General features: G+C 34.7%; 1 protein-coding gene across 5 annotated transcripts in view; it reads left to right on the plus strand.

The window, feature by feature from the left end:
* The window catches only part of MLLT10 (MLLT10 histone lysine methyltransferase DOT1L cofactor), a 187714-nt gene that overhangs the window by 128663 nt on the left and 44376 nt on the right, over positions 1–14675 (plus strand). For 4 of the 5 annotated variants that reach the window (XM_069458817.1, XM_069458816.1, XM_069458818.1 and 1 more), the window contains 2 exons: positions 4285–4329; positions 5178–5210. In XM_069458817.1, coding sequence (XP_069314918.1) covers positions 4285–4329; positions 5178–5210 — 78 coding nt within the window. Of the gene's footprint in view, positions 1–4284; positions 4330–5177; positions 5211–11717; positions 11766–14675 lie in introns of all 5 variants that reach the window. The other variant, XM_069458815.1, reaches the window with a different exon arrangement.

The raw sequence follows: 14675 nt of genomic DNA on the forward strand, positions 1-14675 counted from the left end.
TGCTAGACTACAACATCCACTATAATAATACTAGCTCCTGAGGTGAGGGGCTACGTTTGTCATGTTCACCATTGTATTCCCACTGCCAGCACAGTGTTTTGAACATAATAAATGCAAAGCGTCATTTAAAAAAAAATGAACGAATACCATCAGTAATCTCATGAGTGGATATCATGTGGTTAACGGTGACCTGTGTGATTTTTGTACTTGCTTTCCAAGTGGTTATATAGCCAAGCTACAAGACAAATAATTTGTAAAGCTTTTCATGTGGTATTACATGCCACTGTAGGATAAGTATTAAGTTAGAAAAGACCATGGAGAGATTGGGTTGTACTTTGAAATAGGCAGAAAAAGAGGGCCAATAATATTATGAGAAAAGAAAGTGAAGGTGTATTTGGGGGATAAGCCTAATAGCAACAAGAAGCTTGTGTTTGTGGCGTAGGGCAGGTAATGTTGACACAGTGGGAGGGGTTCGTGGAGAGTTGGATGCCAGACTGAAGAAATCAGACTAATAGGCTAATAGTCTTTCTCTTAAGACTGAATTCTGACTGAATTCTATCAATTTACCATTATTAAAGAATTAATTGGTGTAATGGCTCACGTCTGTAATCCTAGCACTTTGGGAGGCTGAGGAGAGAGGATTGCACGAGGCCAGGAGTTGAAGACCAGCCACAAAAAAATTTAAAAATTAGCCAGGCATGGTGGGGTATGTTTGTAGTCCCAGCTACTTGGGAGGCTGAGGCAGGAGGATTGCTTGAGCCCAGGAGTTTGAGGTTGCAGTAAGCTATGGTGACAACCATTAATGGAAAAGGAAAAAAAAAATGCTGCCTCATTTAGTTGACAGTAATGGCAATATTTTATATTTGAGTATACTTAACAGTGTGTAAAGTTTTTGTTTACTATTTCATGTGATCCTTGAGACAGCCTTATCAAATAGGAAGACAGCTGCCATTGTTATTATTTCTCCTATTTTACCACAACTAGGACATAAAGCAGCAGTAGAATCAGGTTCTAATGATGTGATTCTCTCTTGAAATTGTTAGTGAAAAGCATCAGTTTTAAGAATAATCAAAATGTTCTTATGACATGTTAAAATTGTAGCGTAGTGTATTTATTCCAGAAGCCCTAGATGAAATCCAACTAGGAACCCAGAAAACACCTGTAACCTGCCTGTGTCTGATCAAGCATTTGGATTGTAAAATTTTTATGAAGTACATCCTGATAAATGACCTACTGTTTTACACTGACTTACACAAAATGGAAAATTAGTGTATTTTTTTAAGTGATTGCTAAGGTTTGTTAGTTTGGGGCTTATAGATTATGTTATGCTTTGATTGAATTTTTTTCTGCGTATATTCTTTTGGGATCTGAAGTTAGGTACTAGGCCTTTTGAAACATGGAAAATTCATGGTGTTTGGAAGAGTTGACATGCCATGCCTGTCCTTTCCGCTTTACTATTTATTTTCACCACGTTATAAGAACTTACTATTATTAAACTGAAAGTTGATTGTGTATATATGTGAATATATATATATATTTTACAAAAATCAACATAATATTTTCTGAGAAAAATCAGGTATTTGTTAAAAGACAAGGGGTTGGTGCTGTAGCCTTAACTTCCTTTCTAGAGGCATACTGTGTCACTTCAAAGTACAGGTTGAGTGTCCTTTATTTGAAATGGTTGGGATCTGAAGTGTTTTGGATTTGAGGTTTTTTTGGATTTTGGAATATTTGCATTATATATATTTATCTGTTGAGTATCCCTATTTCAAAAATCCAAAATACCCCTATGAGCATTTCCTTTGAACATCATGTCAGCTCTCACAAAATTTTGAATTTTGGGGCATTTTGGATTTCAGATTTTCAGATTCGGGCTACTCAACCTGTATATAATTCGTCATTAAAAAAAAAAAAAAAATCTGGCCGGGCGTGGTGGCTCATGCCTATAATCCTAGCACTCTGGGAGCCCAAGGTGGGAGGATCATTCGAGGTCAGGAGTTTGAGACCAGCCTGAGCAAGAGCGAGGCCCCGTCTCTATTAAAAATAGAAAAAAAATATCTGGACAGCTAAAAATATATAGAAAAAATAAGCCAGGCATGGTGGCGCATGGCTGTAGTCTCAGCTACTCGGGAGGCTGAGGCAGAAGGATTGCTTGAGCCCAGGAGTTTGAGTTTGCTGTGAGCTAGGCTGACGCCAGGGCACTCTAGCCTGGGCAACAGAGCGAGACTCTGTCTCAAAAAAAAAAAAAAAAATCTTAGTCTCTAGTTTTTTAATACAATGCTTCCATATCTTCCTAAGAAGTTACTTGAAATCCATTTCAGTGCTGTAAGTCTTTATTGGTGGTGATAAAAGCTACAAGAGCATATTTTGGAAAGGCACTCCTTTGGGTGAGATAGCTTTCATAGAGACAGGTTATTAATATGAATAGATCACTTCAAGAGAAGATTTTGGCCTCTACTGAAATATGAAGGTTATGAAATTTTAAGTTGAGCCCTTGTAGCTATCAAAGAGTTCTTACTAGACATATCCTTATTTATATCTTATCTGTGTAAGCTGGTAAAATGAAACTGAGAAATCTTTTCCTGATAAACTGTTTTCATTAGGAATAGACAGTGATTCTGTAAACAAATAAGGGAATCATAAAGATGTGACTAACTAGTGCATTAAACTCTAAGCAGTGCAGTTACTAATAAGGTATTATAGACCATGCAGTTAGTGAGCATAATTCAAATTTATCTTAATGACTCAGGATCATGATTTTATATATATTGATTATATTGCTCATAAATGAAAATTGTATAGCATATTATATATTGCAGTGACGAGGATATACCTTGGAATTAGCTTTCTTGGAAAATACCCTGACTTTTGTTTTGGTCTTTGGTGATTTAAGTATTTGCTGCCCCTGTGTCATGGCAGTCTTTGTGCAGAAGTGCTAGATCGAAGGCCAGAATAGCCATATTCCAGTTTTTCCCCATTGAAAAAAATCCTTCTGCTTTTATGAGTATCCTTGATTATTTTTAGCACCATTCCAAGCAGCTACCATTTCTCTGTAATATGCTATGTTAGTCTCTTCAGTGGCCTCCACCTCCCCTTTCAAATCTTACTTGTATTAGATTTGTAATGAGGCATTAAGGTGGAAAATCTGCGATACATCCCATTTTCAAGTGTTACCTGACTTACACCAAAGACTACATTCTATCTAGATGATTCTTCTGAAGTGGACTAAATGTTTGGGTTTTTTTGAACAGCATCAAATGTACAGTGTTTTGTTTTGTTTTTTAACATTAACAGCACTTGCAAGTGAGTGCTAGCTTGCTCTACCTTGCTTTTGTCTTTTTTCTTAGCTCAAGTTACTCAAGGTAGGCCCACGCTTGGACTAGACTTTTGAGGTACATACATGGGTGGATGTGTGAGTGGGTGATGGTTTCCTGGGATGCTCTGTTGTACCTGTGGTTGTTGGGGGCCATGTTTTTGGTTAAATAATATTCGGAGAATTCCAGGTATCCTTCCTCTTAAAAACTTTGTTTCCAGGATTAGTGAACCAAGTCCTCTGAGTCATAGCTTGGTCCTGGTTTTATCAATTATTTTTCCCCTTAGAATGTCATATAGAAATTTATTTCTCATATTCTGAGCAGCTTTTGCTTTTAGCAATGTTTTATTGCCTTAGGTCACCCTCTGCTTGTTCTCCTCATTTGGGTGGAATAAAAGACTAAGAGTGATGTCTCATTCATTATCTTTCTTAAAAATGTAAGGTACAAGAAAGTGACCTGAGTGTAGTTTAATCAGTTTTATACTGTTATATAAGTCATAGTAGATTTATGCTCATAGATAAACTAAATAATTATCATGCTTAAATTGTAATTTCTAATTGACCACAATATTCAAGTGGTTTTGATAAACTCTTCTCATCTAATGAATTATCTAAAGCACATTAGTGTATCACGTAGCTAACCACACTACCTCTTATTAATGGAGCCATTTATTCTCAGACACTTGTTATGCAGATTCATTTGTGAGCCCTTACGTCTTTTCCTGATCCTTTGTGCACACACACGTACATTTCACACTGTCCCGTTAAGATTTGTGAGAATTCCATTATGTTTGGTCCTCCTACCCCTCACATCCCAATTATTAGCTTATAATTTTTATTCCTGCAGTTCTGGTTGGCCTACTGAGCTAGATTTCTCGGTGAATTTTCCCATTTTTTTGGCCCATTTCTTTTATAACCCTAGAGTCATTGGCAACTTCTTTGCTGATTTTCTTTTTCTTCCCTCCCAACAGAAATTTCCATGCAGTATCGGCATGATGGAGCTTGTCCAACAACTAGTAAGTTGTCAAACTGGGTTGGTAACCCAAGCTTTTTGACTTCTACTTTAGTATATTATGCCGCCTCTGAACCTCTACATTTTAATTTTCCAAAATACAAATTCTTGACTTGAATGGATTTCTTTCTTCTACAAAGGTATCTTAACATACTGCTTTGTCTCGTGTTCAGGATCTGTATTATAGTCAAATTGTGGGCAAATTTTAATTATTTTTGGCCTTTTAATATGGTTCTTCTATTGCAGAATTGTGACTCCTGCTCCTTGATGAAATAATATTTTTGGTATTTTGTTTCCCAGTAGTCTTAATATAAATTTTCAATATTTGTATATTCGCATTAGATGGTTTTCTTGCTTAGACCTCTACATACATTGAGACTTTCTTATGCTGAAGTGTAGGAAATGAGAATGTTTGATAGGGTTAAATGATGAGGTTTTTTTCTTTATAATAAATATTGTTGAATATGCCCTAAGGTAAATATACCTATATAGAATTGCATTCTATGGAGACTCACTTTTAGCAAGATATTATTACATGGTTAGACTGCTAAATGTCTTTTGAAAAGTGATTTAATATATATATGTGTATTACTAAGGAAATTATTGTCATTATGACAGTATATCTAACATATTATCTAAATTTAGTAGGTAATATGTGGACAAATGGTATACAATATTTAGAAATTTATACCATGTAAAAACTGAACCAAGCTTGCAGTTTTAATGATTCAAACAATGGTACACAGTAAACTTAGTGAAATTTTATTATGCTAATTCAGTCTATGCCAATGTATTTCTTTTGTGTGTTTGAGAATGATCTTAACCTGAAGTCCTTTTTTCCTTACTTAAAAGCGTTCTCAGAGTTGCTGAATGCAATACACAATGGTAAGTTTTATTAGAATCTTCTCTAGTGGTTCATTTATCACAGAGGTTGCCTTTTATAGAGAATTCTGATTGAAAGCTAGTATGTTCTATTGATTAGATAAAATCAAGCACTGCAGTGAGTGATCCTTCAGCATCTTAGTGAAAAATTTTTGTAGATTGCCTGCAGGAGGATGATAGGTCAACATAGTTCATCAGTTTGGCTTTTATTGTCTCTTTGTGAGGCAAAATGATAATGGTATTGTTTTAAGTTTCTGAAAGTTTTTATTTTTGCAAATAGTTTTTCTAGTTCTTTTGAGCTCTCTCTTGCCTATGCTGTTAGTAATTGGTACCTACACCAGGAATTTAGTGCTTCTAACAACAACTTGGAATGTGAATTTTATTTTTTTACGATTTTGTTTTATTAATGTATAGAATACTTTTATTGTCTTAACCTCTGTATTGCATATAGTGAATAAATAGAAGACAGCCTTTTTAATTATATCTAGTTTGTTGGGTTGGATTCTGAAATCAGCATATAAGGCAAACGCTATCATTTTTCACATTTGCAATGTAGCTATAATGAAGATCATTTTTGCAAAAATATTTAAGGGTTTCTTTAATTTCCTCAAGAACCTTCCTTGATGCTTTGATGTACAGAAACTCCTTTTTAGTCTAGTGTCATCTTTATTGATTTTCTTTTTCAGGTGTTAACTGATCCAGTTCATGTTCGTGACTGTTTATATAGGATTCTGAGTTTTACAATATGTTTTTCATTAACTTTATGAAATCTTATATATTTTGCTAATGTAGTTTAATTTGTAGTCAATTTGCATTGTGTTTGGATTTTATTGTCAAATGTATACAATATTGACAGCCAGCAAGAGACTGATGCCATAATGAGCAGGCATAGACACTCCTGTTGCTTTGAGGGTGGCGGTGGTCAGGGTGGGAAGCTCATTTTATAAGTAATCATTTTATTAATGAGTATATTTATTTATAACTCTTGCTTCCCTGTGGAAGCTGTATCTGCAGGGGCTTAGATAATGAATAGTCTTCATAACAAGGAATTCTTGAACATTGGGTATCTAGAGTAGGGATTTATTCTTTAGAATAAACCTAAGATGTTGCCATTCTTTGGAAGGGAAGCATAAAAGCTGAAGAAGTTTAACATCCCTTTTAGTTCACAGGGTTAAATTTAGAATGGCTCTTCAGTTCTTGGAATATTAGAATTTGGAGGCATCCTGTTCATTTAGAAAAGTATACTTGGGGTAAAAAGAAAGTAGACATCATGAGGAGCAATTGTGAATGAACTGCCGTGTAAATCCTTTGATGCCATCATTAATAAAGTACTGTGTTGTATTAATTGGATGGGACAGTTGTCATGTTACTCATAAATATGCGTTTTCTTTGAAATTTTTTGTTTTACAGTATTGTGTTTGAGAGAGAATTCTATATTAGTATAGTCAGATGCTTTTGTTTTCTCAGTCACATAGAGAAAAGAAGTTAATGGAATTATATTTTTAATTGCAAAGACAAATGTAGGATTGACATCTAGTGAATGATTTTTGTCCTTTGGGCAATTAAGGGAGAGTTTCTTGGACTTAGTTGGAAAAATCTATATTGTGGTTTGTTTTTTTTTTCTTCCAAGTGTTAGCTTTTTAAAAAAATTTGGTAAAATACACATAACATGTAATCTTTAAATTAAGTAATATTCAGTATATTCACATTGCTGTACAGCCAGTCTCTGGAATTTTTTCATGGTGCAAAATCGAAACTTTGTAGCCATTATACAACTCCCCATTTCCCCCTCCTGCCACCTCCAATACAGTGTTGATTGGAATTGATGAGAGCACACATCCTTGTCTTCTTTATCCTATGGAGGAAGCTTTTGGTTTTTCACTATTAAGTATAATGTTAGCTGTGCGTTTTTCATAGATGCCATTTACCAGGTTGAGGAAATTTGATTTTGTACTCAATCTCTTGTTTTAGGTCCATTCAGACTTTCTGTTTTTGCTTGGGTCAGTTTTGGTAGTTGTATGTTTATCAGAATTTACCCATTTTATCTGTACTATCTGCTTAGTTGGCATACAATTGTTCATAGTATTACCTTTTTTATTTTGATGAGGCTGTTAGTAATGGCCCCCTTTCGTTCATGATTTTAGTAATGTGTGTCATGTTTCCTCTTTCCTTCATTCTAGCTGTAGTTTTGTTATTTTTATTGACCTTTCGAAGAACCAACTTTTGATTTGTTCATTTTCTCCATTTTCCTGTTCTCTATCTCTAAGGTTTATTATTTCCTTCATTCTACTTGCTTTGGGTTTAGTTTGCTCTTCCCTTTTCTAGTTTCTTAAGGTAGAAAGTTAGGTTACTGTTTAGAGAGTTTTTTTTTCCCTTGGAAGTAGGCCTTTGCAGCTATTCATTTCTTTCTGAGATTACATCAGTACCTTTTTTGATTTCTTTGACTAGTCCTTAATTGTCCCTCCTCCTCACCCTGTATTTTCTCTTCATCCTACACATACTCCCTTGGAAAATATCTTATACATGTCTGTAGCTTCAACTGTTACCTATATTCATTAGCTTCCCAAATCTGTGCCTCCAGTTTAGACTTTTCTCCCGAGTTCTAGACTCATGTTTCCAAAAACCTAATAAACTTCAGTTCTTATATTCCCACTCTGAGCCTGCTTCTCCTCTTCTGTTCCTTTTCTCTGTATGGTGCTGAGCCACCTAAACCAGAGTTATGCTAGGAAGTTAACTTAAACTCTCCTCTCTCATTTTCTTGGTCATTGTTTTTTTTTTTTTTTTTTTTTAAGGTTTTCCCTGTTACTAGTTTAACTTTTCCTTTGTATTTCCACTGTCTCTGCTTGGTTAAGTCCTACATTGTCATCTGAACTCTTTCCTCCTAACCTTTGTTCTGTTATCCAATCCATTCTCTAGGTGCTCCCAGAATTGATGCTCTGTCTAAATGCAAATCAGACCATGCCACACTGTCTTACTTAAAGAATTTTCTGATACTTAAGGGATAAAAGTCATACTCCTTGGCCTAGTATATGGAGTTTTTCATAATCTGGTCCTTACACTCTCCAGTCTCGGCTCTTCTTTTCCCAAACTTTATGTTGCTTCAGTATAAGCTGCTTGTAAGTTTCCCGATACATACTACATTATTCTCTCCAAAATTTGTGTTTTATACCTTGTTTGTTTCTGTTGGTGTGGACTTCCAACTTTGTGTGGTAAATGTAGTTGTTAAAACTAAACACAGTTTTATTTCCTGCAGTTTTTTTTTTTTTTTTGTCCTTTGGTAAGACTTATTAACTCATTCTCTTTTTTAAGAAATACTTTTACATTCTCATACATGGTGTTCTAATACTTTCTCCAATCTATCTCTACTGTTCCTCTAGATAATTGGTTTTATTTCTCTGATCTGTGTCTTAGTCATATTTATCCCACATTGGTGAAACTTAAAAATCTCTTCCCTTAGACAGTTGAAATTCTGGATTATTTTCATCGTTTACTTTCTAGCGTCTGATATATTTCAAAATGTTTTATATATAATTTTATAAAATTAAAAATTATTCCCTAAACTTGTTCTGAAAAAATTAATAAAAGTATAAGGACCAGGGAAGTGTAGTATTAATGTATTGTAGTATTAATGTATTAATAGACATAGACATTGAGTTTTAAGCATATGTCTTGATTTGTTGTTTCTTAGAGAGGATCTTAGGACTTAATGGTGGTTGTTTTTTGGGGTGTGTTTGAAATATTCCGTAAACTTTTGAAGCTGGTGTTTTTAGGTAAGGAATTAAGAATAACCTTGATGCAAAACAAAGTACTTTTAGGAAAATACCTCACCAATCTCAAAAAACAAATTAGGCCAGTAGGATAAATTTTATATGATCAGAGAAATTCAAGAAACTTAACAAGTGAAGAAATAATATTAAAATTATCGTCCCAATAAAGGAAAAAGAAAACACAAGTTAGGAGAGATATATAATATAAATTTTAGAAACTTTTAAGGCAGTTTGGAAAGGCAAAGTAGTCATTTAAATATCTTAAAGGACAGTATGTGGGGGATTAACTTTAAATAGATGCCCATGAACTGAAGTGCTTTTTATTTCTTAATACTTGGTTATGTGGTGGTACGTTGGAACTAGGCAGCTTGACTAGGAATTTAGATTTCATGATCTTAATAAACTGTAAGTTTAACTTCTCTGTTTCACTTAGTAGATATATTTTAAATACTTATAATAATGATGAAACAAGTAATATTTATGGAAAGACTATAGGTTTATAGTTCAGTTGAAAACTAGCATATCATTCTGGTTTTCATCTTTGTGTCTCAGTGATGATTTTGCTGTAGTGCTTTCTAGGTTGTTTGTAGGATTTTCTTTCTCACTAAACTATAAACTTATTTAAAGCAGAAGTTGGGTTTATTCATCTTTATTTTGTCAGTATTTAGGTCATTATCTAATAGGCTTTCCATAAATGTTAAATGAATGAGTTGCTGTGAATTGCTACATAATCCTTGAGTAGGTTTCATATATTTTTGGTAGTATGTTCATTTTTTGGGAGGGGAATTAAAATGTGCATCAGTCTTATTTATTTCAGTGTATTAACTTGGTTTTTTGCTCCAGTAATAGAATTATTTCATTTATTTCTCTTGGCCTTTCTTTTAATATAAATTTAAAATAGTGGATTATAGTAGCTAAAGAGCTTAGATCTATTTTCACAGCATTGTATTGCTAATTGATTTCTGTGTCCCATTTATTCTGCTTTTAAATTCCCTTTATGACACGGTTTGTCATGACTATGCTCACTAAACAAATATTATTTGATGGAGGAGGTAAAGTAATGTTAACCAATTATTTTTATATATCTGCTGTAGGATGAGGATAAGTGTGAATGCTAGTTGATATTAGAGGTGAACATTCTCCCTAAAGAATAGGATCCTACTCAGGTTTTTCAGACTAGTTTGGAGGAAACTGGATCTTTGTTCTTCACGTGTCCCTTTTTCATTCCAGAGAAGCGTTAGTGGGTAGGAATCCAAGAAGAGAGATGAATAATACTTAGGCATATGTAACTGTTCCATAGTCTATATCACTCGAGATTCACTATGTGTAATAAGCTATTGCTAATGGGATGACTTGTCACTGTCAACAGTATGCAGATTGAGAATCATTGATCTCTAGATCATTTTAGATCTAATTTCTTTTTCTTTTCTTTTTTTTTTTTTTTGAGACAGAGTGTCGCTTTGTTGCCCTGGCTAGAGTGAGTGCCATGGCGTCAGCCTAGCTCACAGCAACCTCAAACTCCTGGGCTTAAGCGGTCCGCCTGCCTCAGCCTCCCGAGTAGCTGGGACTACAGGCATGCGCCACCATGCCCGGCTAATTTTTTCTATATAAATATTTTAGTTGGCCAGATAATTTCTTTCTATTTTTAGTAGAGACGGGGGGTCTCTCTCTTGCTCAGGCTGGTCTCGAACTCCTGACCTCAAGCGATCCACCCGCCTCCCAGAGTGCTAGGATTACAGGCGTGAGCCACCGTGCCCGGCCTGATTTCTTTTTATTTATTTATTTTTTCTAATTTCTTTTCAATCACAACAGACTTAAAAAAAAAACTTGATTAGTTGCTGTGTTCTTTATGTTTATACAGTAAATTGACACATCCCAGGATATAACAAATGCTATTAGGTTTGTTTTAATATACACAAACTGTAAATCACTTGATAAGAGATAATTAGGGGAAAGAGGGGAACTAGGCCTTAGACGTAGTAATAAAAGGTTGCAGAGCAGATTGGTATAGGGTTGGAAGGACACTCTAAAGAAAGGCACTTGAAGGAAAGTAAACCCAGACCTCAGAACTGCCATCTTGAATCAGAAAAATGGTAAGGATCTAAGACGAGTTTGAGGGAGACAGAACACATGATGAAATGGCATGAAGTTATGGGCAGGGTTATGATTAAACCTGTATAGGAAAGAATTAAACTAATACTACACAGCCTTGCTAATAAGTAGTATATAAGACATTTACTACAGGTAAAACAATAAGTCTTTTTCCATTTCCAAACATCCAAGCTACTTTGTTGCTATTGGTTCCTGGAAGATAGACTTCAGAGGCTTAAGAAATAAACACAGTAAGACATCACCATTTGGTTAGTGAGTCAGGCACTGGGGAGAAAAAGTAATTTTCAGTATTTATGTTAAATGCTATAAAGCAAAATGAATTTATGGATGTCTCATTGAAACTGCAGGAGAGGCTGAACTTAAAAAATTCCTACTGAGTTAGGAAAGTAGTATAAATGGAAATGAATTGTATAAGAATTACTTTTAAATTAATTAAGTGGTAATACCATTAATAATCTCTTTATTTAGAGTACTGCTAATGACTTTATAAATTTACATAGATTTTTTGGGGGGAATTGTAACCCTATTGATTCCCCCCCCCCCCCCCCATAATGTCTTAAGTTTCTCAACTTGTCTGTCTTTTAAGAACTGGTGATTAAAAATCCAAAATTAAAGTGTATCTTTTCTTTAGACAGAGATGACTGTTCTGAACTAACAAAGCAGGAACTTAAATTCATAGGTATGTACCAAATTCAAGCATGGTTCTAAATGTAATAGTGTTAAATTAATCCTGATGTAGCTTGGAAACCTTCCTATATAAAGCAACATTAGGCCTCTGTAGTCACAAAAATGATGCCTGAAAGGAATTATCCGTAATCTTGGATGTTAGGTGGTACAAACTTTTATCATGTTCTTATTGTTTTACTTGTTTGGGTTTGTCATATTGCTTAAGACATAGTAGATGGATTTTAGAATTCCCAATACTATTTACTTATAAGGGTCTAGCTGCCTAGGTCTTTGATTTTTAAGACCACTTGCTATAGCTGTATCCCTTCTCTCTCACTAAAAGAAGGAAGAATTTGATACCATATTTCATGATTTATAATAATTCTCTAATTCTTTATATTTCTAAAATACTCGGGATGAGTTGAGAGTGAGCGTGTGTATTCGGAACTAGGAAATGGAATCCATTACTCTTACCCAATTAACGTATGCATCTATATCCTTTTCCTTCCCCTGAAGCCTTAGTTTTCACAGTGATAACATTAATCTTGCACGCTACGAGTACCTTCAATGTGGAACTTTCCTTCTCAAGATTATCTTAGCTTTTAATCATTTGACAAGTATATATTAAGGTCTTCTATATGTAAGATTCTGGTTAGTTGTTTTGGGGAAGTAAGTATATACTACAAATGGACCCTGCCTTTGAGAACACACAATCTAAAAGAAAGAGAAGTATGTATATAAATAACAGTTTCAAGGGATATAGTTATAACTTCTTTAATGGCCAATATGAGTTCAAGATCAAAATTACTTTCAAATGAAGGAATGAGATGTCCAGAAAATGTAACATTTAACCTGATACTAAAATATCATGTAAAATTTAGTTATTTGGAGATGGGATCAGAGTTAGACTCCCAATCTCAGTTTTAAAATTAGCACAAGCACTGGCACTGATGTGAGAAAACACAGGCTGTATAAAGAGACAGTAATATTGATATTTGATATGAAAAATAACAGTGTTAGCTATTAGGCCAAGGAGTCAAAAGTAGTTGGTATTTGAGTTGGTAAAAAGATGATAAAACCTGTTCTTTATGAAGGTTCATCTGGTAGCATATAAGAAGACTGAAAACAGCTAATGCTGGAACAGAGAAACTAAATAGATTTTTGTTACAATCTAGGGCTTGAGTGAGGTAAGTCAGACTAATGAGGCATATATTATCCAAGAAGAACTGGTAGTAAATGAATTGAATGACAGCAGCTGCGGAGGCAGGGTATTCATTTATCAACCAGGTATTTAGGTAGAGATGTTCAGCATGTAAAGAAATAGAGCTTGGGTATGAAAGAGAATTGGAACCGGTCCATATAGGCTAATAACCAAAATTCGGAGACTGGTCATGGCTGAGAAGTGTTGATAGAGAAGACAGAGAAAGAGGTTGGATCAGGGAAGTCTTAATAGGTGGAAAGAAAGACTTGAGATTAAGGATTAAGATTCAAGAGGAGGGATATTTGATGGACCAAGAATCTGGAGCAGATGGGAAGAGATCAAGTGAACAAGTAGAAAAATTTAACTTGAAGGAAGGGAATAGCTGTGGAAACATTGTGTTTAAAAACAACAATAACAGCAACAACAACAACAACACAACTAAAAACAAATTTGGTAGGCACGGTGGCTCACGCCTGTAATCCCAGTATTTTGGGAGGCTGAGGTGGGAGCATCGCTTGAGGCCAGGAGTTTGAGACCAGCCTGGGCAACACAGCAAGACCCCATTTCTACAAAAAATAAAAGAAAATTTAAAAATTAGCTGGGTGTGGTGGCGTGGGAGGCTGAGGTGGGAGAATGTCTTGAGCTCCCCCAGAGTTTGAGGTTGCAGTGAGCTAGGATTGGGCCACTAAATGTCAGCCTGTACAACAGAGTGAGACCCTGTCTCTTTAAAACCAAACCAAACCAAAAAAACTTAGTTTATAAAAACTTCATAATTTTTACTTAATGAGTGTTTAAATTAGTAGAAATTTTAAGAACTGATTTCCCCCCAAAAAGAACTGATTATTTCCTTCAGGTTTATGTAGCAACTTGAATGTGTTTACAAAGGCATTGTCCTTTTAGTAAACACTGTTGTATTTATACTTCAGAAAAGTGCCTTTAATGATTAAATAAGTAATAAATAATGATAGTTAAATATGTAAAGATTATGCTTCTAAGCTATACTTTCTTTTGCAATTCTCAGTGTCTCCAGGGAAGTTCTCTCTCTTCTCTCCTCTCTTGTATTCTGAAAAACCTCTATTCCTGAGTTAGAGTGTTTGTGCCTGTCTCTTATCTTTATCGCTCCCTACTCCTTACTAAATCAATCACCAAGTGCTACCTTCTAAATATTTTTTTGTAATTAATTCAGTTGAAGCTTTCTAGACATACTTTTATATGTAATTTCTTGTTTTCAAAATCTACCCTTTCTTCCGTGTGGCTACTGTGTTGGGTCAGATCCTTATCTTTTTCACAGATAATAGCCTCCTTTTGTTTTGTCAGTATATCTATACCTAGAGTTGATCAAGAGGGCTGACTCAAGCCAATGTCTCAGAAAGGAAGGTCAGGAAGAATGTCATTTAATCACTTGTGGTAGAAACATATCTGTCAAGAATGCCAAATGTTGCTTGTCTTATTCTTCCTTACATTGATCTTCTTGGGAAAACAAATTAAAATTGGAAAGTGTTTGCCTAGGGAATCTGATGTCAGAATAAAGACAGATCATGTTTACCACATTAACTGCTGTGTGAGTTGTATTTAACTCATGCTAGTTTTGAGCCCCGGGCCTCATGAAACATACATAACTCACAAGTCTCTTCACCTTGGGAGCTGCAAGAACTATTTTTCAAGTTGCATATAACTCATGCACAGAAAACAACGAAAAATAAATTTTTCATTAAATAGAAA

Source organism: Eulemur rufifrons, chromosome 25 (genome assembly GCF_041146395.1).
Source record: "Eulemur rufifrons isolate Redbay chromosome 25, OSU_ERuf_1, whole genome shotgun sequence".
In the NCBI taxonomy this organism is placed as follows: domain Eukaryota; kingdom Metazoa; phylum Chordata; class Mammalia; order Primates; family Lemuridae; genus Eulemur; species Eulemur rufifrons.